Source organism: Colletotrichum paranaense (assembly GCF_030867605.1).
Source record: "Colletotrichum paranaense strain IMI 384185 chromosome Unknown Scaffold_9.1, whole genome shotgun sequence".
In the NCBI taxonomy this organism is placed as follows: domain Eukaryota; kingdom Fungi; phylum Ascomycota; class Sordariomycetes; order Glomerellales; family Glomerellaceae; genus Colletotrichum; species Colletotrichum paranaense.
Genome location: NW_026848967.1, coordinates 162,636 through 189,294, shown reverse-complemented (window position 1 = coordinate 189,294; position 26,659 = coordinate 162,636). Strand labels below are relative to the sequence as shown.

The window sequence follows — 26,659 nt, the reverse complement described above, 5'->3', positions numbered from 1 at the left end:
TAGGTACATTGCCTACCTTAAGGTACCTTCCGTTGAGTGAGGATACGGTAAGTACGTACCCGCGAGGAGCACCACATGGAAGGAGGCAAGATTGCTATTCGATAATTCCTTCCTTCGCAAGGTCAAATTCGGTTCGCCTAGCCTTCATGCCTTCCTGCTCCAGCAGACCTACCTACCTTAGGTACCTACCTTACCTACCTGACTGGTACTCTGTACGGAGGTACGTACGAGCAGCTGGGACATTGCCTTAGGGCAGTCCGTGGCGGCAGATGGTTCCCGCCATCCGACCCCCCAGCAAGTTGGTAACTTACAATCGTCGATATGTCTCTTCGCCGTGTGGCCGTACCGCCAACCCGTCTCACATCTTAATGCAATCCATGTTCATACCAGCTGCCTAGCCCTGCTGGCTATCCACCGGCACAAGCAAGCTTCGGACAGGGGTATAATCTTACATACATGATACCCTCCCACGCTCACACTCCATGCCACGCCAAAACACTTTCAACGATTACGATGCCCACAAAAAAGCAGGAAATGGCAAACCGTCGTCGACCAAGGGGAATTTGCGATATCCAGCCGCTCCATGGTCTCGTTTGCGACCTGCCCGCCCTGGGGTGAGACCTGTGGGCCTTGGTTCGGCATGGGGCCGAACCTTTTTCAAAGGAGCACTTCGTTGCCGCCGGGACGTTGTCGCTGACTGCTTCACTGCCTCTTTCGAACGCCAGCAGTCTTGATTGTACAGAAGAAGACTGACGACATTGCATGACGACAACGACGAAGAAGAAGAAGGCAGAAAACGGAGAACGCAAAACAACACCAAGATCGTCACGTCCAGCCAAAGTTTCGGTCTCGTGTAATAAGTAAGAGGATTGTCGTTGATGTAATGGGAATACATGCCGAGTGGCGTATAGGACACCTACGATGGAAGCCCAAAGATAGACCACGCTGCAGTAGCTTTCTGCTTCCCCCGCTCGTTGCCATGGTCGGCTTTGAGAACAAAAGACCCGTTGACACAACGTCAGACAGTCGACCGCTGGTCTTACTTGACCTAGCCTAGTCGACGGCGGCGACGACGAGGGCGATGCGTGGTGGTGGTCAGGCACACACTCATGGTAGCGGTATTGGTGGTGGGAGGGCGAGACTTACGGGACGGACGGGGGGAGGGGCACATTGGCACACCATCAGCAATTCGCCAATTCATCATCGGCATCATCCACCCTCACTGAGTATCCATCACCGGGCCCTGATTCCCCTGAAGCGGACCAGCAACTTTAGCTCGACGTGCCCCTGTCCAGTGCGGCTGGGCTGGGTCCTCCGCTCATGGGGAACAACCTAAACGTGAAGCCAACGCCGACACCAGCGCCATCAATCGGGGCCCTGGAATGTCCGCGCGAGTTTCCGTGCTGATGATCTAGTACTGGGTACCTGGGCGTCGTCTAGCGGCTTGTCTCCCACCGACGCTATCGAATTCCAACCAAAGACTTTCTTTTACTGCCACGATCACAACGCTCGTGCTGGAGCCGGCGCATCCCTGCAACAAGGTACCGCTACCTGTCTCTCGAATACGAGGGCCGTTTGGTCAAGCAAAAAAAAAAAAAAAAAAAGGCACAAAACGCCAAACGTCTCTCTACTGCACAAATCTACACGTATTACGGGCCCAATCAAGCCAAGCAGAATAGACAGCCGCCAATCTTTACCGGGCGACCAGTCCTTGCTGAGCCGCTGCACCTGTGATTTGCTGTGCGGCGCTGGGAAAAGGCATTAAGAAACTTGAACCCAACTTTGGTCATGACACGAAACGAGGGGAGGCCAATACCAGCCTGAGTAGATTGTCACCATGGTTCGGAGACGATGGTCACAGGTCCCATCCCATGCCGGTCCAGTCCTACACATCCTCAGAAGCCGGTGCCGAGCGTTGGTTCCAAATCTGTCAAAAGCTTAGGCTAGTGACCTTCTTGTTGGTGCATTCGCGTCCTCTCTTGAATCCCAAGCCGCGAGTCGTCCAAGGACGCTATCTCAGTCAGCTTCTGGACCTGGACCTGACCGTGCGACTCAGGGGTATCGACAGATGGACCGGGACGAACGAAGACGTACTGAAGTCTGACGGCAGCCCGGCGACACCATTGACACTATCGTACGGGTTCCTCTACCCAAGAAGCGGGACTGACGGCGGCGCCATCTTCCAGCGTCTTAGTCGGGATCGTCCTGAAGGCTGGACTCGCCTTGGTTGCCAAGAAAAGACACACATTGGATCCCTCGGGAGCCAGAAGCTGCAGAGAAAACGAGCGAGCTGCACGTCGTCTGGGACCCCCGCTTGGGAATTGTCCCAATCCACGTCGTCCATGCACCCATCCCATCTCCTTCTGCCACCACCCCCATGCATATCCCATGTCCAACCCCAAGACACACACCACCGCCACGCCTTAAAGGAACCTGGGCTCCCGACCGAACCCAGCTTCCCTTCTGAGCTGCCTGGTGTTCCTCCCAACTCTCGCTCATCTATCCATATTACTTTGGCTTTTGCAATCCGCTTTTCCGGGCAAGCATTACCTAAGGCTGCTTGATAGTTATTTGCTTATATCCCTCCCCAACCTGCCCTACCTGTGGTACAATACTCGTTCAACTCTCGCTTCAACCTCCCAACATCCATCCGTCCACCTGCCAGAGAGGCACGAGCCATCTCCCATAACGACCGCTACTAGTGAAAGTGAACGGACGACTTTTCGCCAAGCCGACACCTTTCCCATATCGCCAAGTCAGAGAGTCATCCGAGCTGGGATTTGGTCTGTGGTACCGGCCGAGTTTCACCTGTGCGGCCTGAGTATAGCCCAAACCAGCTGCCCGGGCTCGACTTATACGAAATCCTGCCAGTCATAGAACAACAGTACCCCGGCCGTTGCCTTTATTATCTTTTCATCTCCCACCACAAGGAGCCGTAGCCGTTACCGTCTCTTCTCTTCCAACAGAGATATCGTTGGTTTACTAGTCCAAGTGTGGTTCATTATTGGCGGCTCCCACCGTCTCTGCTAAACAACCTTATCATCGTGGGCCCAACGGTACCAAAGAAAAGACCAAGATGGCTGTCTTTTCGCTTTTCAAGAAGTCTAGACAACAGGCCAAGGAGCACAAGCAAAAGCAGGCAGAGAAGGCCGCAGAGGCACCGAAACAGCCGTACAAGCACATTCCTACTCATGCCGCCATCGACGCGCTTGCAGGAGCACCATCAGCATTTAAGCATGAGGACCGACCCAGGATTATGGAACAGAACCGACGGCGAAGTGCGATGGCCGCCAGCGGCTTGAGCAGAATGCCCGGCCCAAGTCTGCCTCGCGTCTCAAGCAGTCTCTCGCACGTCACCTATCCTTCCGCTCACGCCAGCCCGATGGGCACTATGCCCAGGGCATACAGCTATAGCGGCGGTCCGCCCCCGATGCCTTACTGGCAGGAACGCAACACCAACTCCATCTATGGAGTCCCCGACGGCAGCCGCATCTCACTCAAGGGTTCACTCAAGGGCAAAGAGGTTGATAGGTCGTATGCTTCGGGGCGCAACAGTCCGTCATCCATCAAAGGTAGGTCACACTACATGATCCTGCCAGTTCGAAAGAGAGCCAGAGACTAATACCTAGCAGCCGAATCTCCCACGGGTAGCTCAAGCCGCTCGACCAGCTCACAGGAGGACCTGGAGATGAAGCCCGCTCGTCATGTTTCCATGCCACCTGCTGCCTCACAGGCACCTCGAAACCCGGCCGCTGCTGTTCACACCCACCGTCTTCACCCGAGTTCTCGCCGGGCATCGGATGCATCGGAGCGTGCCGATGGCTCCCCGAAAGCCGAGCACTCTTCGCCTTCTACAGACCGAAGCAAGCCGCCGCCGTCGATGCGTGGATTCAGTGCAATCCCGGCAATGACGTCTCTTCCCCCGATGCAGTTCAACAACTCTCCGGCAACCCAACAAAACATGGTTGCCTCGTCAGCCGCCTCGACTGCTAGCGTCCGCTCTTCCTCGGGATTCTCTTCATTCAACTTCAATATCAACACCGGCGCCCCCTTCTCGGCGCCCATGTCTGGAAGATCGTCGGCTGCTACTACACCAGCAGCTTGTGTAACGCCCGAGCCAGTGTATGAGTCCGTCGAAGAAGAGGAAGAAGGCGGTTCTTACACCTACGCCCCGCAACCCGTTGCAGCTGCGCCGTCTGCCTTGAAACAGAAGGACCGTCGCAGCACCTCCAAGTCCAAGGTCACGCGTTTCACCGAATTGGAGACCATCGACTCTCACACGGAGAAGGCAGTCAGCGTAGCCAGCATCCCCTACGAGAACACTCGCCGCGACACCACACCGCCGCATGTTATCAACAACGCCGTCGCCGTCGAAATGGTCAGCGCCGCGCCGTCTGAAGTCGTTTCTAGCAACAAGGCCGGAAAGCGCCTTTCGAAGCAAGCCGGCTCTAAGCTGACTAAGAAGAGCCGTTGGTCAACAAAGAGCTCATCCGCCGTTGCCGTTTAAACGGTACTAAGACGCCACCATTTACACCATACAAACACATCTTTCCTACGTCAACATTTGCTCATGGATTCGGGTGCCAAACTATAGCCTCTTTCTAAAACTTGCGCGGGCGTTTGAGGATAATGTCTTACTACAATGACGCCATGAGACTCGGGGTCTCTTGGCTTCCAATCATGCAACACTTTGGGATCGAAAAAAATCGACAGGGGGCATCTTTCAGAGTTGCTGCCGCTGGACTTCAGCAACACTGGATACTTGACAGGGACTTGAACATCTTCAGGGTCGGATCCGGGACGGGTCCAATTGTTTTCTTGTTTATTTGATGACCATATCATGACCACAACTTATACCGATAACATAGACACTTTCCTTACCTCTCATATTACTACCATTACTACAACGTTGGCAGAATAGCGACCAGCGAAATGAAATATCGAAGCCCACATCTACAAAGTCTCAATATGTCTACCTTTTTTTTTCTTGCACTTTGCATGAACTGATGTCGAGCTTCATTTCGACTCGAGACAAAGATCCGCATTCACGTGGGGAAGGTCTCGAAACGAGAGACCTTCGATCATCGATAAGACGGGAGGAAAAAAGAAACAGATGGAGACAAAAATAAGCTCATATTTTTTCTTCTCCTCGCCCCCTTGTAGTTCAAGTGACGTCCCCAGTACAACATTACAGCGAGTCTTACATCATGGTCAGCGTGTGGGCGAGACATTGGCACTCTGAGCTTTCGTGCGTGCCTAGGAAGGTGGAAATTCCACCTCTGTGAATGAGACAATTTGAATGTCTCGGGGGCACGGCACGGCAGAGAGAAGGAGAGACACAAGGCTCAGAGACCCGACTTTCTACGCTTGCTAACTTGTCCACCAGCCAGCCTAGTAAGGCTTGGCCTTCAGGAGGACTTGATGGACATTCTTCCCCATCGGTCGCCAGACTTTTGAAAAACCTTGATTCGTGTGGCGTCAGGTTAGCTATCCCACTCTCTTCTGTTCCCGGCTGATAGCTTGATAAAGCTATATCCAAAAGTCGTCGTCCGTCGGGACCGGACTAGAAGAGGCAAGGTTTAGTGTCTTTAGTGTGTTTCCCTAGATGGTAAGGTTAGCACAGCAAACGAGCAGCTGGAACTTGGAAAGCTTTGCCAATCTAGATCAAGATGCCGTGTGCGAATTGCGATCGTCAGTGCTATTGACGATTCGGCCAATGCAAATGGCAAGAAATAGCCAAAGGTGTCGCTTTCCGTCCGGAGCGGGCTGCTTGATCCGAGCGGCCAGGACCCAGTACCGCGGGCACGCCGATTGTCAAAGATGTACGGATACCACTGTCCGGATAGTCTCGTGTAAAAGGGAAAGAGATCGTCAGGGTCCACGCGAGGTTTCGCACATGAACGTGGCCGGCAGGCAATGCCCAGGGATCGTCAGGAGCGAAGAGCTTTGGAGTATGGGTCTAGCGTAGATGACGAAGACGAGTTTGACGCGTCCAGCCGTCTTGCTTAAGTTGTCGATACAACAGGCGACCCCCTCCTCAACCCCCACACGCGTGGATTTGGACAATGGCGGTGGAGACTGATGGCAACGCCAACACACGCGTTATCGAGTCCTTGCATATGCGCCAGAGGTAGCTCGAGCCCTGAGGGTAGGCCCGCAGATGTGATGGGTCAGGTTTGGCGAAGCAGGCTGAGCAAGATGATGCTTGAATAGGTGGATTCTTGTTGTCTCAGGGTCGACGACAAGCCAACTCGTCACTGGGAACCAAGGATGAGGTCCTTTAAAGACACGGAAATGCACGATGCCGATATGCTCGTCTGATGCTCTGTTTCCTCGAAGCTGCAGGCTCATACTATCGTCAAGCCAGTATTGCAATTGCTATGTTTTGGCATGGGCAGCGGCAGCGGCCATAATCGGGCTGAGTCAACCTGTATGTCAGCCAGTCTTCGGCCGAACAAAGCTATGCAGGGTTCGATGGAATATTGACTGGTGGCGGAGGATTGTGCGCCGCATGGCATATGCGGTGCAACTCAGGCGCTTTTACCCTGCCTCGGTGGCTTCAATCCTGTATCCCCTTTTCATTGATTAGGCACTCCTCAGTGCCCAGAGCGATAGTAATGCTGGGCAAATGCAGCCCGGTCTATTGGCTCCGTTGGGATGGGTTGCATGCAGGTTCTCGGACGTTTCGTTTGGTACAGACCGGCCCAGCTCACGTTGGCAGCCTTGGCTACCTGTCTGACTTGCATCTAGGAGGGGAAAATTCAGGCGGAGCGTTCGGGGACCGAGTGAGTGTTGGAACAGATGTGCTTCTCTCTTCTCTCCTCGCTTACAACTAACTATATCAAGCAGTTGGCCGAATCTGGGTAGACCTGAACTCGAGAGGCGCCGGGGAAGAGCACGGGAAGGGCTTGGTTAGCAATTTCCACAGGAAGACCGACTTGCGCTCAGCTCTGGTGAGCCGTGGCTTGAAGGAACCGTCTGGGCGGCTCTGGATGACCCCTGGTTGATCGTGCGCTCCTCGCGAGACTGGGGTTCCGGAGTTCCTCAATTTCAAAGTTGGCGATAGTTCTTTGGCGCTCGCTTGGAGGCTTGTCAGATGTAGTCATTGGATAGCATTCGACCCATTGATGGCTGGCCACTTTTATGGTCTTGTCTGGACGGCACGGGAGGTGACGACGGTGTAAGATGGGATAAAGGTACCAGATACACCTCTTCACATCACTCCCAGGACCGAGCTTATGAGGCGTCGCGTGGCTTTGGGGACGCAGGGCATTTACCAGTAATGGCGGCTTGCAGCGAGCGGCTCAGGTGCCGCTGATGACAACACGCTTGACTTCTATGATCTCGTATGTGGCCTAGGTAGAGAAGTTGGGAAAAAGATTAAGAGCGACTATCGTCATTGGGTATATACGAGATGGCATCTGCAGAGGTATGGCGATTTGAGGCTTTCTTTCATCGCAGCATGGGGTAAGGGTTAAGCTGTGGTCCTGGAATGTGGGTTGGCGCGGACCGCAATGGGTCTGTTCATGGTACAGCATTGCGATGTCTTGGGTCGGAAACTGACGTAGCATGTTCGTTGACTGTGGCTCGGCTCGAAGCGCGTCGTTGCCATTCTCCATTGCCCCTACACACAATACTTCAGTGAGGATATCCGTCAAGAGAAGAGATGATGTCGAGCGACTCGGAGAATACGTTGAAGAGGTTTCGGCTGCCAGTCGTGTGCAGAAGAGTCCGAATAGGTAGGGTTACGCTGATAAAATGCAAGAGAAGACTCTCTCGGGTGGTGCCGAACAAATACGATATTGCTCCCAAAAATAGGTATCTGTAGGTGAAGAATGCGATTCATGCCAAAGGCACATTTGCATCGAACATGCTGCCCAGGCCCATCTGAACTTACAATGGAAGGTGCTAATGCGAGGCTACAGTGTACCTTATCCCCCACAAGCCGAAAATAGTGGGCAAGAGCATCCCCTCAGGGGACCTACCTGCCTGCGGAAGGCACCTAGAGAGGTACGCTAGGAAAGACAGGTACCTACCCCTCTATGCCAATTGACTCTTGCCATTGGAAGGTGTCCCCAGGGGTCCAACCCAATTGGCCAGCCTCGTTAAGCCACAAAAGGGGGGCTCCCGCGAGCTGCCGCGTTCCGCATTACGTATCCCAGAACCCCATAAACGGTGGTGCCGATGTTACATACCCATCAATTCAGTCGATGCGTTCGTCTCATTGTCATTGAATTCAAGCTGCAGCTGCGGCAGTTGCAGCAATTTTCTTTCTCGTTCTTTTGTTGTGGGTGCAACAGATACCTCTTTCCTTTTCATTGTAATTCTCGCAATATTCACTCTTTCCCTCGCCGGCACTGACCAAAGGCAATTCCGACGCCAGTCAGTGCTCATGGTCACCATCGCAACTACACAATGGATCAGATAACCCAGGCATCGTGGCCGGCCCTTGGCGTCGCGCTGCTTAGTCTTGCCGCTGCTGGTCTTCTTACTGTAAGCTAGCTCCCCCATCAATATGGACAGCTCGACTTTCCAACCAAATATCTCCATTTGAACCCAATTGAAGCTGACAGTCTACCTTCGACAGATCTTCATCACCCTCCACCTCGTCGCTCCCAAGCCGCGCGCCGTACTCCCTTCCGAGAAAGTCTACCTCACCTCCTCTGCCTCCGGAAAGCCAGTCCAGGTCACAGCCCCTTCCTGGTTTGACCGCTGGTTCGCCGAGCGCAGCGTCTCTGAGGCGCGCGCACACTTGACCGATCCTCGCGATGTCCCCGACTCTGGTGCGACAATCGACCCTGCGGACGTGCGCCTAACCGTCGTGCTTCCCGCCTACAATGAAGCCACCCGCATTCTTCCAACCCTCGAGGAAGCAGTTGAATACCTCGACGAGAACTTTGGCCGCCCCTCCTCCCCGACCAAGCCCCTCCTCAGCCCTACAACCCCGCGCCGACGCTACAAGAACCCGCCCTCCGAGGCCCTCACCGGCTATGAAATCCTGATTGTGGACGACGGATCCAGGGACAGCACCGTCGAGGTCTGCCTCGACTTTGCGCAGAAGAAGGGGCTCCACGATGTCATACGCGTCATCAAGCTCGAGCGCAACCGCGGAAAGGGTGGCGCCGTCACTCATGGCTTCCGCCACGCTCGTGGCGAGTATGTGCTCTTTGCCGACGCCGACGGTGCTACAAAGTTCAGCGACCTGGGACGTCTGATTCAGGGTTGCGAGGAGGTTGTTGACGGCTCGCATCGCGGTGTTGCTATTGGCAGCCGCGCCCACCTTGTAGGCAGCGAGGCTGTTGTAAAGGTATGTTCCTCTCGCAAGGCCCCTCAATCCCAGATCAAGATGCTAACATGACCAAGCGATCTGCCCTGCGTAACTTCCTCATGCGATCCTTCCACCTCGTGCTTATGATTCTCACCCCGCCCGCCACATCCCGCCTCCGCGACACCCAGTGCGGCTTCAAGCTCTTCACCCGCGCCGCCCTTCCACACGTTGTCCCGTACATGCATGCCGAGGGCTGGATTTTCGACATTGAAATGCTCCTGCTGGCCGAATCAGCCCCGCCAGCGCCCGTTCTCGGAGAAGACGGCAGTGTTATTGGCACCAGTCCCGGAATCCGCGTAGCTGAGGTGCCCGTCGACTGGCACGAGGTCCCGGGAAGCAAGCTCAGCGTCATCTCGGACAGTATCAAGATGGCCCTCGGTCTGGCGATTCTCAGGGGTAGCTGGATGATGGGTGTCTACCGTCGAAGATTGACGTGATGCAATGTTTGTGTGGGGTTTCGCTTCTTTTGTGTTTTATTCTCAAACCTCTTGATCATCTTGTCCGGAGGAGACCGAAGGGCTTTCAGGGTTCCCCCTTATTCTAGATTGGGGTCAAAAGTGCTGGTAAAAAAGTTGTGATGCAGACTTTGGAGTCTGCGCATATAGATAGGGCAAGGATGATTTGCCCACACTTCATCACATCGTCAGGTAGACAACCTAGCTAGGTCAATGGAGGCCCATACATGAGCCTTGGTTCTTGGTCATGCACGCGTGAGATGTTTGACAGAAGCAGGAGAATGTGCCCTAACCACCTTTATTTGGGAAGTAGTTGAGCCAAGATTCCCCGTGGAAATGCTACAAAGTTCTCAAAATACTAAACCCTGGGTTCTATTGTTACGTATCGTCGTCCGTGGTGCCATTCTCTGTCAAAGACCTCTGCTAATAATGATTTGTGGTTGGCCAAAGACCAAAAGCGAACTACGATGGCCCGTTCTCCCAAGTGAATAGGCTATCACTCCCTAGACTCAAGCTCACGATAGCCATCACTGCGAATCCTCGTTCGCGGTATGACTATTCTGACTTACTGCCTTTCTTAATCGTTGCTCGCGTTCGTGGCTTTCTTTACTCGAGGCACAGTCGAAGATACGATGAAGGTTCTTCAAGCCAGATAGACTACAAACACTTTCATGTGAACACGGCTACTAGACATCGCCCTGTTCCTGCACCATACCCAGGGACGAGCGTACACGGATTAATCAATAATAGGTAGTAAATATATTCCAGCAAGTACCTGATCAAATCTTCCTTCATCTCATTATTCACAGAACTGCTCCACATGTCACTGGGTTAATAACGTCTGGGCCTAGCATGTCAATTACGAGGATGGCGTGTTCTAGAACACTCGTGCTTTGAATACCGTTGTTGTAATGTTACGGCGAACCTCATATCCTGCCACGAAACGAGAATGGTATCAGTACTCGTGAGGCACTTTGTCATGTACTATTTCGCGTCAACCTTACATTCGTTCAGTATATAGAATAGTGCTCTTTTCTTCGTCTAGATAGTTTGATTCAAGCTAAATTTCAACCCACTTCATACGCCCATTGCTGCGTGCCACAACTCGTGGTAAACCCTTTACTGATGCTATACCTGATAAGGGTCTTAGGAGATCCTGAGAAAAGCCCGCGAGCTTACGAACATTAAGAAGGGAGACTTTGGCCTTCTCCATCACACCCAGGGTCGCCGTGTCCAGAAGAATATCGGTCCTTTCTCTACGTTACATGCTTAGTAGGAGGAAAGCCTGAGAAAGGAAGGGGTTACATATAATATACGGTCATCGAAAGCTACCGGGACGGTACTCTATCTAGCTGAAGTATGGAGGGGAACTCGTGCAGCCGTATTCGTACATTACGCAGTTTTGCCAGGAAATCCCTCTAGTTTTTGCCCGGATGATGTTCTTGGCCTGGCCTCTTGGCTAGCTACCTATATCACGGCCGCTTCACAAAAGATCGAGACGTCGCCCGCCACATTGGCAACAGTGTCCCATCCTGCAACAATCGTATACGTACTGACTAGCACCTGATAAATTTTGCATTTCCCACGTCGTATTCGAAGACGAATGTATATACAGCAAAAGACGACAGACGACCAAGGACGAGCAAAAGCCTAGCTGAACAAAGGACATTCACACATACTAGCAGCCCATGCCTCGCAACTATCCCTTATGCAGTAGATGGCAAACGGAGCAGTCTGACTGGAGACCATTGAGGAGCACAATGACATCGATTACCGCAGTCAGACTTATATTACAGACTGACCAAAGGATGTTTGTCAACAATGCGAATGCTTGCTGTACATAATGGACGAGTGCAACAGAAGGCGGAACGTGTTTGAACTTGATGATTAAAATTATGATGTGGTCTGATACACCTGTATCTACACTCGGGTGATCCAATGATCCGCTTCCATCCCAAATATGGTTTATCGTAACTGAGTATATATACAGCCCCGGGGGAAGTACTCCTGACAGAAGACCTCGGGGCGAGTGGGGAGGGGAAATTTAGCCCCTTTTTGTTTTTTACTTTTCGTTGGCTCATCACTCATTCTGCCAACGTTCTCTTTGCTCATGTCTAATAACTCTGATGATGATCTTATCTTCATGTATAGGCGTCTCCTCAGTTCAGCTCACGCCACATGACGGGCAAGAAGACGACACTCGCTCTCCAGAGAATGAGGATGCCGTCAATGAGCGCCAGCGGCGCCTTCAAGAAACCGAAAACGCTACCGCTCATGAGGTTGAGAGCGTTGAGCCAGATGGCTAGGAAGGCGACGCTGAAGAAGTGGTACGCGAGCTTGCCAGGCTGGTGCATGAGGCCGCCCATGAGGGCCATGGGCTCGGAGGCGTGACCGCGCTGGAAGTAGGAGAAGCATCCCATCTGCAGAGCGCGCAGCTGGCGGTCGTTTGCGGCGAACAGTGCGTACAGTGCCATGGCCAACACGTTGATGATGGATGTGAGGCTCTTACGGCGCCAGTGGAACTCGCGAAGGACTCCCTTCAAAGCCACGGGGTCGGCAAGGTCGCTTACGCGCGAGGGATGGAGCAGGTCGGAGAGAATGACGCAGTCGTTGAAGGCGACGGTCATGCCACCGCCAGTGAGGGGGTGACGCATGTTGAGGGCGTCTCCGAGGAGGAGCATGCCGTTCGCAGTCTGGCGGGATGGAGGAAGGTAGGAGTTTGGCATGGATCGGGGGATCTTGCCGTCAGCGAGAGCAGCCTCAAAGCATGGGCGCATCTGGGGAGGCAATGTGGGCATGACGACGTTCTTGATGTAGCCACGGACACCGCCAGCAGCGGGCGAGGCCTCGGGAATGTTGGCGGGCACGTCGATGAGCGCGCGGGTCTCGTGGGTGCCGATCTGGTACAGAAGGACGGGGAAGGCATTGCCGATGCAGACGTGGCCGTAGCCGGGAGAGAGCATGGGGGCGTCGATGAGCTCGAGGGCGTAGAACTTTGACTTGACGACGGGTTCTTGCGGCAGATACTCCTTGCGGAACTTGGACGCATAACCGTCGGCAATGATGGTCAGCTGGCCAAAGAAGTAGTCGTCCTTCTTCTGGCCCGTGGCGTCTGTCGTCTTGGACCTTACACCAAGCACTGTATCCTTATCGTCGCCTTGTATCGTGGCTGTCACCTCGGTCTCGACAACGGTAATATTCTCCTGTCTCATGCATGCCTTGCGCAGGTTGTTGATGAAGCGACCGTGGTGGAAGCATCTGCCCTCCTTCTGCTTCGCGCTTGCGGATACGGCCTCGCTCTCCGAGGCATGGATCATGCGACCGCTCTCGTCAAAGGAAGGGTAGGGGATGTCGATTCCGTTTCCGTGAAAGCTGACTTTGTAGCCGTAGCAGGGAATTGCGTCGATGCCCTCGAGGCAGTCGGCCAGGCCCAGCTGACGCAGAGCGACGATGCCGCCGGGCTGCAGCAGCTCGCCGACAATGCGATCGGGCTCCTTCATCCATCTCTCGAGTAGGAGTACACTTCTTCCCTGCTGGCCCAGTGCATATGCAATGGCGCACCCAAAGACGCCGGCGCCGACGACAACTACATCGGCCTCGTGGTACTTGGTGCGGCGCTCGGCGCGGGCGTCGGCCGCTGCTGTTGGACTTTCGATCATTTCAATTCGACTCTCAGGGGGTAGTTTATCTGGCTGGGCTTGAGTTGCTGTTGAAGCGTATGGTGGCGGGGGAGATCGTGGTGTTGCCGATTGTCGTGATGGGCCTGTGCGAAAGGACGCTTTGGTAGGAAAGGCAGCAAAAAGGGATGTTGAATGTCACCTTTGGGAGGAGCCTCGGATTCGGTCGTTGGGAGTTGCGCTTGGAAACGTTGGGGGAAGCGTTCGGCTTTGGATGATGGGAAGAACGGGAGGGGAGGGGAAAGAGAAAGTGAGACTGGTTGCCGCTATCGGGTTTTATGAAAGACCAGGCGAGATTGGAAGAGGTTGAAGGGTGGGAAGTGGTTAGTCTTGTCGTTCACGTCCCGCCTCGAACCATATGGTGGCAGATGAAATCCAAAGAGAGAAAAGAAGCGTGATGAGTGGACGACTCACTTTAGCTGGGGCCCCTGCACTATAGCCTTTGCCAGGGGTGAGTAAAATGTTTCTTTCCGCGTTGGTTTGTTTCCTCGCTGACTTTTGTCATTACAGGAATAAGTCTGGTAATTTCTAGTATAGAGCTCATTAAGCTACGGTACATGAGAAGGTACATCAAGGTGTCATTGCGCTCAATCTCTTAACTAGGTAGTCGGGTCACCCAAGAATCCTCTGTTCAGAGGCACAAAGACGGACGACAAACCCCTGGGACATCAAGACAAAAAGCGAAGGTTGCGGAGGATCCAGAAAAATTACAGAAGGCGATCTCAACGACAAGTCGTTCCATGGCGGCTCACGCCGTTGCAATCGAGCCAATTGCCACGCTCCAATTAGTGCCCACACACCGCCCATTTCACGTGTCGAACCACGGTCATGCGTAATAGATTTCTGCTCGGCCCAAACATCAGGCACTTTCAGACTCCACCCTCTGTGCCTTTGGTTAAGCTGTTCCTGACTATTGCTCGTTTCTGTTGCTCTGTGCTTCTGTGACACTGACAGGACCCCAGATCTACGAAGGTACCTCGCATCTTCAAGCCTTCGTCAACTTCAGCCGGGCCGAGTAGGGAGGGTTGGCAATTTGGGGGTGAGTGAGCTGATGCGCCCTGATATTGCTCTACCTAAATGGTACACCATCATCTCCAAGACCCTAGAACTCAGAGTAGTCGTCACCAGATGTTGGTCGACATGATCCATTGATACTCCGCCGTGCGTGGGTTCCAGAGACTAACGCGGAAAAAGGGGGCGCTGCGTCGCCCCATCTCAATGCAATCCGTCGGTAGCCAATCACGGCTCTGACACACCTGTTCAAGAAGTTGCACCACCAACCCTTCCAGAAAAGTTTCAGTCCCACTGCTCTCGATTGGGCGAGTATATCGTAGCATGTGAAAGTCTTTCACGCTCAAGTCTTGCGAGAATACCTGGCTTCTTGCCTCGCCAATACAGATAAAGCATGGTCTGATATCACGGCTGGCTCAGCCTCGGGTGGCTGCATGTACAATGTATAATGCCAGATGCGTTCCGTCTTGCAAACGGAACTCAGCAAAGCTCACAGGTGCAGTGTGGGTAAACCACCCAGCTGGTTCAGTCTGCGGAGCCGCAATGTTGAGACAACTCAATGGTTAATGCAGAGGGGAAACTCGGGTCCGAACTGACAACCTCGGCGCGATTTTCTGTGAAAACATAGCCGCGAATCAGATTGATCCGTTAAAAAGCATTTCAAGCAGTTCGGGTCCGAGACGATGGATCCGGGTCACCTAGCTTTGCAGGTTTGTAGAACCTACCCGTCGATGAAGCATCTTTAGAACACTCTCTAGCTCCAGACAAATGTGACAAGACAGGAACTGGTTTTGAACCGCATACGCCCATTCTCTCGGTATAGCCGCAAAGAACACTCACACTGATGTTGGAATTACCGAGAGACAACATACTAGTAACCTATGTGTCGAGTATTATCCGGCAGACTCATTAGGAGGGCTAATCGAAGTGATCCCAGCTCGCAAATTGTGAGCAATCGTGACTCTCTATTTCTGGTTCTGATGCTTCATAAACTGCTTCGACCACCTCTCGTAGCCATCCAGCATCTGGTGCGTGATACCCTTCGGGACAGACTTGATGGCGTCCACAATATCCTCCATGCAAACCGTGACCTGCTCCGCCTCCCCATCCAACCTAACGCCGCCTCCGCCACTACCTTCCTCTGTGGCCCCGATGTGCGTCCTGCTCAGCGTCTTGCTCAACGCCGGCTCCGTCGCCACGTTGACAATCTGCTTAATCTCGGCACCCGAGAAACCCTCGGCCAGCCTCGACAGCTCCGCTATATCCACGTCCGCCGCGAGGGGGAGCTTGCGCAGATACAAGTTAAACACGGCCTCCCGGCCCGCGGCGTCCGGGGGACCAACGTACACGATCCGGTCGAAGCGGCCGGGCCGGAGGAGAGCCGGGTCCATGGCCTCGGGCCGGTTCGTCGCGGCCAGAATAAGCACGCCCGAGAGCGCCTCGAAGCCGTCCATCTCCGTCAACAGCGTCGTGAGCATATTCACCGCACCCTGGCTCTTTGCGGCACCACCACCGCCGCCATTGCCGGCGCGCTGGCCGCCGATGGAGTCAATTTCATCAAAGAAGATGATACTCGGGCTCGCGGCGCGCGCACGCTCAAAGAGCTGCCGGACGGCGCGCTCCGACTCGCCCACGTACATGTTGAGCAGCTCCGCGCCCTTGACAGCAAAGAAGTTGAAGCCGGACTCGGTGGCCATGGCCTGCGCCGACAGCGTCTTTGAGCATCCGGGCGGACCGTAGAGGAGGAGACCCTTTGGCGGGGTGAGGATGAGCTTCTGGACCGTCGGGTCGTTTGTCGTGGTGAGGGTGATCATGTTGCGCAGCGCGTTCTTGAGGCTCTCCTGCCCACCGACGTCCTGCCAGTGGATTGTGGGTGGCTTGAGGTTCACATCGTGCATGGCCGTCGGCCTGGTGGAGCGGAGCGCGTGCTCGAGGTCCTCGCGGGAGAGGTACGGAGTGCCTAGTGCCTCCTCGTCGTAGCCGGCTTCGTCGGGGTCGAGGCGCTCTGCTGAGATAATCATTGCGTTTTCGATGAGTCTGTCGAGGTCGCTTGCGTTGTAGGCGTGTGTTTGTTGTGACAGCTTGGCCAGCATCACGTCCTTGACCTCTGGCTGGATGGGTATTTCAAAGGATTTGAGAATCTCGAGGCGGCCATCGGCGTTGGGTATAGAGAGGGGGATATTGCGCTCGAATCTCGTTCTCTTTTGTAGCTCGGGAGGTACGTCCGTCATGTAGTCCAGACAGGTGGCGATGACCACCACCTTTGGTAGTGTGCCATTCTTGAGGGCGTCCTCGGCCAGCTGGTCGAGCTGCTGGCCTAACCGCTGGGTGATGGCCGTGGAGTTTGCCCGGTCTTTCCCAATCAGAGCTTGGAGGCCATCGATGAGGATGATGCTGGGCTGCATCGTCCGCGCTTGCTTGAAGACCTCCTCAACGGTCGACGACTTATCGTTTTCTTCGATCCGGAAGACTCGACCCCAGCCCGTGCTCGCTATCCGGTTCAGGATGTACGACTTGCCGGTACCTCGTCCGCCGTGGATGACGATTCCGCATGATTTTTGTTGGCCCTTGTAGACGAACTTTGCATTGAAGCCACGGAGGAAGCTTCGCAGCTTCTTCTCTTCTGCATGTAATCCGGGGATATTCGGGACGACGAGCTTCGTCACGTCGCGAACTTCCTCGACTATCTCTTCTTCCTCACCTGAGACGATCGTGGGTACTGTTGAGACCACATAGCGGGCTACATTGTGTGTCTGGCCGTCTATGGATGTGATTCTGAATATTTGTTTTGACCCAGGTGCCACGCACTCAAACTTCATGCCCGGAAAAACTTGCTCAGCCCGCCCTGAAATATGTCAGCATTCGTCTCACAGCAAGTCTGAAGTGAAGAGAGTCTATCTCAAATCTGAGCATAAGGCGTAAATGTCATACTGCCCATAGAAGCCATAGTAGAATATCACAGAGAAGCTGACGGCAGCCACCCAAGTTTGATTGAAAGGAGGAAGGTCTGCGCAACTCACCAAGATAGAACCGAATCACTCCTACCCAAGCCCCCTCCCATGCTTTGATCTCGGCCTTTTCCCTCTCAGACGTCGTCACAGGCAGAATACTAACCGACTCAGCGTCGGGCACCGCAGAAGTCTCCGTCATCGTGATCGTGATTTGGTCACCTAGCTCGAACCCGCAAGCCTCGCGGTACGCCTCGCTCATGAGAATGATGTTGGGGCTGATATTCTTGTCCGCGAGCGTCCAGAGCGCGGCCTCTCGGCGCAACGGCTCCGTTGTTGTCGTCGTCGCCGCAGACTTGGCCGCATCCTGAGCGGCGGTTCTCGTGACGACGCAGCGCCGGCCGTTGTCGACGCTCCCCGTGAGCTGGATCAGGGAGTCCCGGTTGACATAGATTCTCGAGGCGCCCTTGAGCGTCGACTTTTCGAGCGTCTTGTCGAAAGGCGCCAGGGGGCGGACCTTTCCATCGATGGTCTTGGCCATAGTTTTGTGGTCTAGCCGGCGGCAGGGTTGGGTGGTGTCGTGCCCCTGGTTGCCGTTGTCTTGACTTCGTCGAGTCTCTCACTGAGTGCTCAGCCCGCGGGACAATCAAGTCGCGGATTGCCCCAGTGTGATCCGAATTTGATGTAAGACCGAAAAACTTCAGATCTAGAAAAGGGAAAACCGAAACCCTTCTGTTCCTGGATCTTTCGTCTCTTGTGGCCTATCGGAGGTATATAAGTTGTTCAGACGACGTTTATTCTTCATCCGTCACTGCCCACATGAGTTGACAATGGTGTAGGGCCCAGACCGGGGTATGGCATCGAGAAAACCCTGCGACAAGAAGATCCGGCAACGATGAGATTTTGAGAAGCAACTATGACAGCCACAATGCCGATTAATAGTCAAGCGGGTAATCCGAGGATATCCAAGTCTCTATGACATCTCCTAGATATTTTGTTGGGTTTTCTCTATTTTCTTGAATTCGTGGTATGAAGATATGTTTCCTGTGTGAATCGCCCAAGATTTCGTGTAAGTGAGCCATGAAAAATTCAAAGACCCCTCCCTCCCCTCCACCAGGTCCCGACCCCCGACCAATTTTCCTCATACATCGGCCCCACACCAGCTCGAGTCAATGGTACGTACCTACCCTGCCACGCCTGTTCAACGTCGCATCGCAGCGCGGAAGAAAGTTAGGTCCAGCATCTCAACTTCTTTCTTCACTTATAACAGCCTTCACCACCTCAACCACAGAAGTCTCAGCTACACACCCCGGCCGAAATACGTGAAGCCTCTCTCCCTACATCCTCTAACCCGACCCGACGAAGTCCAAGTCCCTCCGGGCCCATGCAATGGGCTGACCTCCGAGGGCTGCGCAGCTCGACCCTCAGAGTTGCCCGGATGACCACAATCGCAGCCCGACGACGGCTCCCGCTGTTACAGCAGCTGCCGTTACCACAGACGCCAGCAACTACACTCCGACGGTTCTTTCGCGCAGACCACGGCCCTGGCAAACGACTCTTCTCGACCCAACCCCAGCGCAGCTCACCCGACGATAAATGGGGCAAGAAGAAACCGTCACGGAGAGAGGAGCCCAAGGCAAAGCCGCCTTCGCTTTTCGAGGAGCTATTTCCAAACGATGACATTTACTCTCACCCGAGTCATCGGGCCAGCGAGCAGGACGATGGAGAAGGCAAGGGCAAGGTCAAGGTCCGGTTCCTGACCTCCACCGACCCGGAAAAGTCCGAGGCGACAGAGTACAGACTAAGGCAACTGGAGCGCAAGAACAAATCCAGCAAGACAGGAGGCGAGGCGGCCGGCAAGATTGCAGACTTTTTCGAGTTGAGCGCGCGTGAAAAGAAGAAAAAGGACAAGGCCGCCGACGGACAGAGCTCCTCCATCTTCAACGAGCTCTTCTCGTCCCCAGGATCGGGAGAAGCAGAGTCGGCGGCGGAAGCAGTGCTGGGCAAAGGTGGCGTCGAGGCCTTATTGAGGAAATCTCAGGCTGGCCAGAACTCATCCGAAGAGCGATCTGTAGATCACAACGATCTCCAATCCTGGCTCGACTCCCTTCCGAAAGACGACGCCGCCGCCGACACCGCCTCCTCGGAAGCAGCATCCCCAGAGGAGGCGGCAGCGGCCAAGGGCGAGCGCTCCGCCATGCTCATCCTCTCCAACGCCAGCCCGAATCTCATGGAGTCCGACTTCTACCGCATCGGCCCCCAGGGCCAGCACCTCGACGGCTGGAGCGCCTCCATCACCAAGGTCATGCAGGCCTACGACTACGGCACCCTGGCACCCATGGACCGCTACTTCATCCTCTTTGACTCCCACGCCGCGGCAGCAGCGTACCAGCGTGAGGCGCAACGCCTCCACGCCCTCGCCGGCCGCGCCCTCGCGTCCCCCGCCGCCGGTCTGACGCCCGCAGAAACCTCTTCCGCATCCTCCCAAACATCAGTATTTAGCCTCGCACCCCCCTCCAAGACGCCCCTAAACCTCCACCTCTACAAACTCAACCGCGCTACCGAGGCCCGCCTCGAGACTTTCAGCATCCAAGGCCTCCTCAGCATGACCCCCGAACCGCCCCCGCGCGCAAACGCACACGTTGTCCTCTCCCTCGACGGCGGCACCCTCGACCAGCGCAGCCTCTCCCACTGGATCCGCCGTGACGCCCGCGACCGCAACCTGGGCTGGCCGGTGCAGCACCTGCGTCCGTACTTTGCGCCCAAGGTGCACCAAAGAACCGCGACGAAGGCGGAAAAGCTTACGGAGACCGGGGAGGGCCTCGTCTACGACGAAGACGATGCGGCTCCGGCGGTGACGGAGGGCAACTCGGGACGGAGAGGCACCACCCCCGACGCGCTGGACGAAACGGCCCCGTCCGGCCGGTTCGTGGTGTCGTTCCCGGACGTGCACGAAGCGAGGCGCTTCGTTCGCGCGTGGCACAAAAAGGAGCTTATCCTGACGAATGATCAGAGCGTAATCGTAAACACGCATGTAGTGTGGTAAATGTCACAAGTAGCAGCGACCGTCGATAAAAAGTGTATAGTAACTCTTTGTAAGATATACCCGGGAGCATGTGTACATCAATAAAGGCCAAACAAGCATATTTGGAGCACGGGAGAGGGAAAAAAACGATGTATTATAAAAACCCAGAAATAAAATCCCGAAACTCCAGACCAGATATTTGCTCTCTAGGGGGGGTTCGATAAAAAGGCGCTGTCGGCAAGAAACCACATGACAAATACTTCTCCCCGTAGGAAGGGGGGCTTGAGGGCAGGTTGGTGAGCAAGAGAGCGCCCGCGGTGTTTCTCGTCATCGAGCACACATACAACGCACGCCCAGCCGGTCGGGCCCATCACCAAGTTTTTCCCTTTCTCGGCCAATTGCCTCGCCGGAAGCCCCGGTCCTGCCTCTCGCTTGGCCCCTGTCATGTCCTCCTCTCTCTCACCGAGTTTCTCTGCGTGTCCTTTCCGGCGAGCAGACCCGCTGTGAAGCCCCATATGCCAATGTCTCTCTCTCCTTCCATGCGCGTCTTCATGTGCCTTTGTAGGACGTCGCTGTCCCCGGCGGCAGCGCGGAATCGACACAAAGTAATCAAATCTTGCTTTCAGAAAATACACACAACATTGAAATCGAGCGGTCCCGTGCCCAAGCCCCGTTCCGTTACTTTAGCAGCACTTTCCGCCGGCTCCACTTGACTCGCCGACGTTAACGCCCGAGGCAGCGGGTTGCTCGTTCTTCTGGTTGTCGATTAAACGCTTCTTGATATCGGCGGCGAGTGAGTAAAAGGCCTTGTCGATGTTGATGTTGCTCTTGGCTGAGACCTCGAGGAAGGGGATGCCGAGCTCGTCGGCGAGCTGCTGACCGCGCTCGGTCGAGACGACACGCTTCTCTTCCCAATCGCACTTGTTGCCGATGAGAATCTTGTTGACGCCCTCGGTGGCATGTTGCTCGACATTGGCGAACCAGGTGCGGATGTCTGCGTGGGAAAAGTACACATTAGTCTTTTGTTCTCATATGTCTGTCCTATTATGTACGGTTCCATTTGCAATGGCAACTGCAGTACACGGTTCGAGATAGAACCGCCAGCAATCGTGCAAGTGAGTCCCAATGTAAGCGAAGGGAAACGACGTACTGTTGAAGGAGCGCTCGTCGGTGACATCGTAGACAAGGAGAATGCCCATGGCACCACGGTAGTAGGCGGTGGTGATTGTGCGGAAGCGCTCTTGGCCGGCGGTATCCCAAATCTGGAGCTTGACACGCTTGCCGTCCAACTCGATGGTGCGAATCTTGAAATCAATACCGATGGTCGTGATAAAGGACGGCGTGAACGAGTCTTCGCTGAAGCGCAACAGGCAGCAGGACTTGCCTACGCCCGAGTCGCCGATCAGCAGAAGCTTGATCTGGGGTGCTGGTCAGCCACATGTGAACACGATGTCATGTTTGCCCTTCATAATGATTCGCACGGCGGAAGGGGAAAGTAGGATGTTCGAAAGGACGGGGTTCGAGGAGAGTGAGGGCATCTTGAGCGAAAAGGGCGGGACGATGGTAAGGAGGGGCAGCGGCATTCGACACATACAAGGAAGTCGTAGTTGCGGTTGCTCGACATTTTGGCGGCGGATGTTGATGGGGGACTAAACCGAGGGGGCCGATCTGAAGGGGGCGGTATTGCTGCTCCGGGCGACGTACGTGCCAGACGAGTTGAGATCGGGAGGATGCGAATGAGAGGGTGATTGTCGTGATCTTGTCGTCGGATTCGGGCAGCGGTTGGGGGGAGAGGCGATTGAGATGTTGGTAGGAGATGGGCCTAGGTAGTTTGTCGTAGTTAGGTAGGCGGTAATAGTAGTAGTATGTACGAATAGTGAAGGTAGGCACGTAAAGTGCTGGGCTGCGGACGAGGCGAGGCGCTGCAATGTACAGTCCAGCACACTGTGAAGAGGCACGTATCCCCGTACGTAGGTAGCGTCGAATCGCTTGGTCTCTTTGGGGGTGTCAAGTGTGGCGCCTGCCGTCTGGGGTAAGATACTGGACCCGGCCCTCTTGCTTGGCCGATCCGACTTGACCTGTGCTTATGCTGGGACAGGGCTTGAGGGATTTGGTGACTTGGCGGTGGGCTTTGCAGGCTACTTGAGGTAACAGCGGTCTTGGGCTGGAAAGCCGGTACCTGCTGCAATGCGAATCCCGCTGCGAAGAAGTGTTCTAATCAAGCCCGCTGTTGATATCCGGAGTGGCACAAATCAACTGCTTCCGGCACTAGGCAAGGTAGGCCTCGGTGAAATCAGATAGCTAAGGTAGTCACGACTCACGGTATCTACTAAGCTGCCCAAGGCACAGTGCCCGCCAAAGAGAAAAGACGCGACGACGTCGGATCTGCGTCGGAGGGGAGCGAAAGGTTAAAAGAAGCAAAACTTCCCTGGTCGATCCAGGCACCCTGTTGCAGAACACCAAGTGAAATTTTGGGGAACAAATACACGGGCGGCACCTCAGCGTAATTCTATGATGGCAACCATCCGTGGACGGTCCTGGCTGGGTATTACCAGGCTCGCTCACCAAAGAAGCGATATGCCAACAACACCTCAGCCACCAGGTAACAAAATGTCCGCCAACCTAGTCGTTATCTCAAAACTTGATGCGTTGTCTCTGCCGTGGCACTACACCCCTTTTGCTGCCAAATGTGCTCGGTCTCCCGCCTTTGCCAGACTTGTCAGGACTCAGGAGGCTACCCACGAAGCCACACCAAACGTCATCGCACTGTCTCGCCTCAGGGTCCAGGTCCAGATCCATCCAGAACTGAGTCACGCGTCCGCCGCCCGAGCATCCTGGGTGGCGGTCGTTCCATGGTCACAAGAGACATTGTTGAGCCTCCCTCACGTTCACTCGCTGGCCAGTACGTCACCCGTTCAATTGCACTTCAATTCGACTTTTGGTCTAAACACCTTTCCTAGTGACAAATGCCGCCTGCTAAGCTCCGGTACCAATGTGCGATGCTCCGTTGACAATTCATGAATGCCTCCAGTGGTGTACAGATGTGGTACAGGTTCCACCGAAAAAGGCCGTTCCCGCTGTGCGTAGTAAAGTAACCTGAATGCTGAAGCTCAAATCCGTAAGACCGTGTATCCATGCGAATCATTATTGCGCCCGAGGTTCTCCGTCCTGCGTTGTTTTACTGTAGCCACCTGGCGTACGCCCAGCGAATGCGATCCAAAGCTCTAACTTGCACCTGAATCCCCTTCAGGTTGGCAAGATCATCCAAATCCTCGAGGAACTCACGCTGCCTGTCGCGAGGTAGCACTCTCTGCATCAAGTTGCGCAGCACGTGGACTTCGCACAACAGGAGGCCGTGATCCTTGTAGGAGAGGAGGTTGTTCTGAGACGGCGTCGCCTCTGAAAAGATCCGGTCAATGTTGCGTAGCACTCTGATGCTCTGTCCAGTCTTGCGGCTTTGCCGGGCTCCCTTGCGAGCACCAAAGATGCCGCGAAGATACTGAACAATGCCAATAGAGACAAGCACACCAGGCGTCAGACCTACAAACCCAAACACCAGTTCCTGGCTCTTGAGGAGAGAGTCGATGCCGCTGATGGCCACCTCCAGGTCGACCTTGGTCTTCTGCACTTGGATGAGCAGTGATCGGACGAGGTCGCCCTTCACCGCACCGACAAAGGGGGTCCGCAGATCCTTTTCGTACGCACGCAAAACCGGGGTGACGTCTCCCTCGCTGACCTTGGTGCGGATAACCTCGATCTGGGCGTCGGTAAGGGAGGACCCGTCACCTGCAAAATGGGGCTTGTCCAAAGCAAAGTCCACAACCATGCGCTCCAAGCTTTCCCGATCGGCCTTCAGGCTGTCTCGGCTCATGATGGCGATCTCGCTGCTCGAGTCGTGTCGAATAGTTCCAACAATCTTGCGTGTCGGTTCGATAACCCAGTTGAACCAAAAGTCTCGTACCGTAGATCCAATGTCCCGAATCCAGCTGATTATTTCTGCGCGTCTATTGGCAAGAAGTCGAAGGACAGTCGTCGAAGAAAGCAGTGCTGCTGTTGCAGGCAACCAGTATCGGATGAATCTCGACGGGCGGCCGTTCTCTTGAACAAGCAGCTGCGCAGACATGACGTGGTTGGGGAGGCCGTTATCCAGAAGGTTGAGAAGACGTCTAGCGAGCACAGAGGGCTTCTCCAGAGCGTTGGCGTCCTCGATGTGAATGCTAAGCTCGGGGTCTTCCTCGACTCCAGCGAACACCTTGTCCTCGAAATCGTTGACGCCAGACTCAAGAGTCAAAGCCTCCTTGAGAACCATGTCCATGAGAGCCACGCTTCGCTCAACCACGCCTTTCCAGTCATGGCTGTTGACGCCGGCTTCGCTCTTATCGTCGTCTTCGTCGCCTCCAAAAGTCAAACCTTCGTCGACGAGCACACCAAGACCGCTTGCAATCATATCCCGCAGGCGCCTGAGATGTGCCAGTTTCCTCCGAGCCTCGCCTCGGCTAAGGGCCACAGGCGATAGGACCTTGCGCTGAAGGGTCGTGATCGATGAGTCCCGAATGCTGTCCCGTACGATGCCGTAAAACTGTTTCCATTGTTGCGATAAGCCTGTACGAGTGGATGCGACAATATCGCCTGGCGTTTGGCTGAGATTCCGAATTCGGTGCTTGCTTTCGTGATAAACATCCTTGGTCAAGGCCCACAAACGCAATGGTGACGTTTGGACAGTGTAGAGACTGCTGTAAGTATACGAGCTCAACACTTCGTCCCAGTACCACATCTCATCACTGAGAGGAATAATCTGATCCAGAAGTGTGTTCAAAATGATACCGTAAGTCTGAACGGTAGCCTTGCTGACGAGCAGCCACTCGATCTCCGACTGGTACGGGCCTCGTCTAGCCTCGTCATCCTGCTCCGCTTGGAAGTCCCATTCCGCAAGTTTGGATTCTTGCAGTAAAGAACGAATCCTCTGAGCGGGGAGTAGAGATGACGAAGTTGAGGTGGTGGACAGAGCCCTAACAATATGTAGGAGCTCCTCAATTCTTGGCGAGGACAAGGCGTCTACGGTGGCCGAGTGAAAAATGCCATGCTCTTCGGCAGACAGCTCGCCATCTTCTTGAGATAGACTCAGGCCTAGTGGAATCCGATCCAGCTGCGCATCTAAGCGGCGGACTTGGCTGGTGCAGGGAAGGTTGATGTCAACATTCAAATATTTTGTTTGGGATGACGGGAAGTCAAGGAAAGATGGGACGGAATACTGACTCGGCAACAACAGACATTATAGCTTCTCACTCAGAGAGCGCTCCTCCTCCACTTTCATGGATCGGTTATGTGTCGAACTCTCGAGACTGTGAGGATTGTAGTCGTGTGAGGATGGATTTGATGGAAGAATGCAGTAGTAGAAGTTTGGGTTAGACGTCATCAGGTAAGCGAATGCCCCGGGCAACTTGGGCGAGCCTGCAGCCGACAACGCGGTGAGCAGCGACTGGAGAGAACGTGGGATGACAGGTGGGGTCTCTTGGGTCACTTAGTCAGCCAGCGCCGCTGACGGAGCTTGACTGTCGGAATGGTGCCTCTCGCTGAGGATGAGCTAATCATCCTGCGTTTGCTTTTACTTACGAAAAGGCCCGGTCTGGATATACAGCAAAAGAGTTTCGTTTAACTCAGCTAATCGAGCTCCTCAAAGACATCTCCGTTCTTTGAGGTCTTTTGATTATGTTTAGACAGTTTCGACCCGACTGTAGGTCTGCCGAGCTATGCAGATCAGATAGATCGTTTCACACCAAAGAGGCGTGGCCAGTGGCCATGCTGGACCATATGAATTCCAAATTTGAAGACATCTTTACTGACATACTTGACGAATGCCATTCAGCAATGGCGATCTGCAACTGTGCGGCCTGAAGCCATCTCGCTTGTCGCTCGCACGTGTAACGCCTCGCTGACATTGAGATTAGAATGCCACGTCATGAGAGGTCGCAACTCATCTTCTACTCAAGAAAGCCAATAACGAATTTGATGCGTAGCCGCAAAGAGCTGTACAACATCCTTCTATGTTTGGCTCTTGATTCCTTTCAAGAACCGGGAAGGCCGATCTCTGATCTCAGGTATTTGGGGTCACCGGCTATATTGTACTTTGGTTGCGTTTTTGATATGAGACCGCAAAGGACTTTCTGGCATCAAATACTGAAGATCTAGTAGCTTTTAGATGTTCAACATAGGGG

At 54.4% G+C, this 26,659-nt stretch overlaps 8 protein-coding genes across 8 annotated transcripts; 4 read left to right on the top strand and 4 right to left on the bottom strand.

Moving 5' to 3' along the window:
* Positions 1-1,871: 1,871 nt before the first annotated feature.
* On the top strand, positions 1,872-4,507 carry CPAR01_10813 (uncharacterized protein; the record flags this gene model as incomplete). The annotated part of the gene is made up of 3 exons (XM_060495073.1): positions 1,872-2,390; positions 2,987-3,572; positions 3,633-4,507. 3 exons carry the CDS (start codon positions 1,872-1,874, stop codon positions 4,505-4,507), a joined length of 1,980 nt encoding a protein of 659 aa, XP_060345421.1.
* A 3,908-nt stretch (positions 4,508-8,415) lies between these two features.
* CPAR01_10812 (glycosyltransferase family 2) lies at positions 8,416-9,765 on the top strand (the record flags this gene model as incomplete). Its single annotated transcript, XM_060495072.1, has 3 exons — positions 8,416-8,493; positions 8,567-9,307; positions 9,364-9,765. 3 exons carry the CDS (start codon positions 8,416-8,418, stop codon positions 9,763-9,765), a joined length of 1,221 nt encoding a protein of 406 aa, XP_060345420.1.
* A 2,177-nt stretch (positions 9,766-11,942) lies between these two features.
* On the bottom strand, positions 11,943-13,442 carry CPAR01_10811 (squalene epoxidase; the record flags this gene model as incomplete). The annotated part of the gene is made up of 1 exon (XM_060495071.1): positions 11,943-13,442. One exon carries the CDS (start codon positions 13,440-13,442, stop codon positions 11,943-11,945), a length of 1,500 nt encoding a protein of 499 aa, XP_060345419.1.
* A 1,994-nt stretch (positions 13,443-15,436) lies between these two features.
* CPAR01_10810 (ATPase) lies at positions 15,437-17,960 on the bottom strand (the record flags this gene model as incomplete). Its single annotated transcript, XM_060495070.1, has 2 exons — positions 15,437-17,316; positions 17,492-17,960. 2 exons carry the CDS (start codon positions 17,958-17,960, stop codon positions 15,437-15,439), a joined length of 2,349 nt encoding a protein of 782 aa, XP_060345418.1.
* An 843-nt stretch (positions 17,961-18,803) lies between these two features.
* CPAR01_10809 (uncharacterized protein) lies at positions 18,804-20,465 on the top strand (the record flags this gene model as incomplete). Its single annotated transcript, XM_060495069.1, has 1 exon — positions 18,804-20,465. One exon carries the CDS (start codon positions 18,804-18,806, stop codon positions 20,463-20,465), a length of 1,662 nt encoding a protein of 553 aa, XP_060345417.1.
* A 662-nt stretch (positions 20,466-21,127) lies between these two features.
* Positions 21,128-22,068, bottom strand: CPAR01_10808 (Ras family protein; the record flags this gene model as incomplete). Its single annotated transcript, XM_060495068.1, has 3 exons — positions 21,128-21,438; positions 21,595-21,862; positions 22,039-22,068. The coding sequence occupies 3 exons, from the start codon at positions 22,066-22,068 to the stop codon at positions 21,128-21,130; spliced, it is 609 nt and encodes a 202-aa protein (XP_060345416.1).
* A 986-nt stretch (positions 22,069-23,054) lies between these two features.
* On the top strand, positions 23,055-23,424 carry CPAR01_10807 (uncharacterized protein; the record flags this gene model as incomplete). The annotated part of the gene is made up of 2 exons (XM_060495067.1): positions 23,055-23,346; positions 23,405-23,424. The coding sequence occupies 2 exons, from the start codon at positions 23,055-23,057 to the stop codon at positions 23,422-23,424; spliced, it is 312 nt and encodes a 103-aa protein (XP_060345415.1).
* A 198-nt stretch (positions 23,425-23,622) lies between these two features.
* Positions 23,623-25,717, bottom strand: CPAR01_10806 (ATP synthase regulation protein NCA2; the record flags this gene model as incomplete). The annotated part of the gene is made up of 2 exons (XM_060495066.1): positions 23,623-25,615; positions 25,701-25,717. 2 exons carry the CDS (start codon positions 25,715-25,717, stop codon positions 23,623-23,625), a joined length of 2,010 nt encoding a protein of 669 aa, XP_060345414.1.
* Positions 25,718-26,659: the final 942 nt, after the last annotated feature.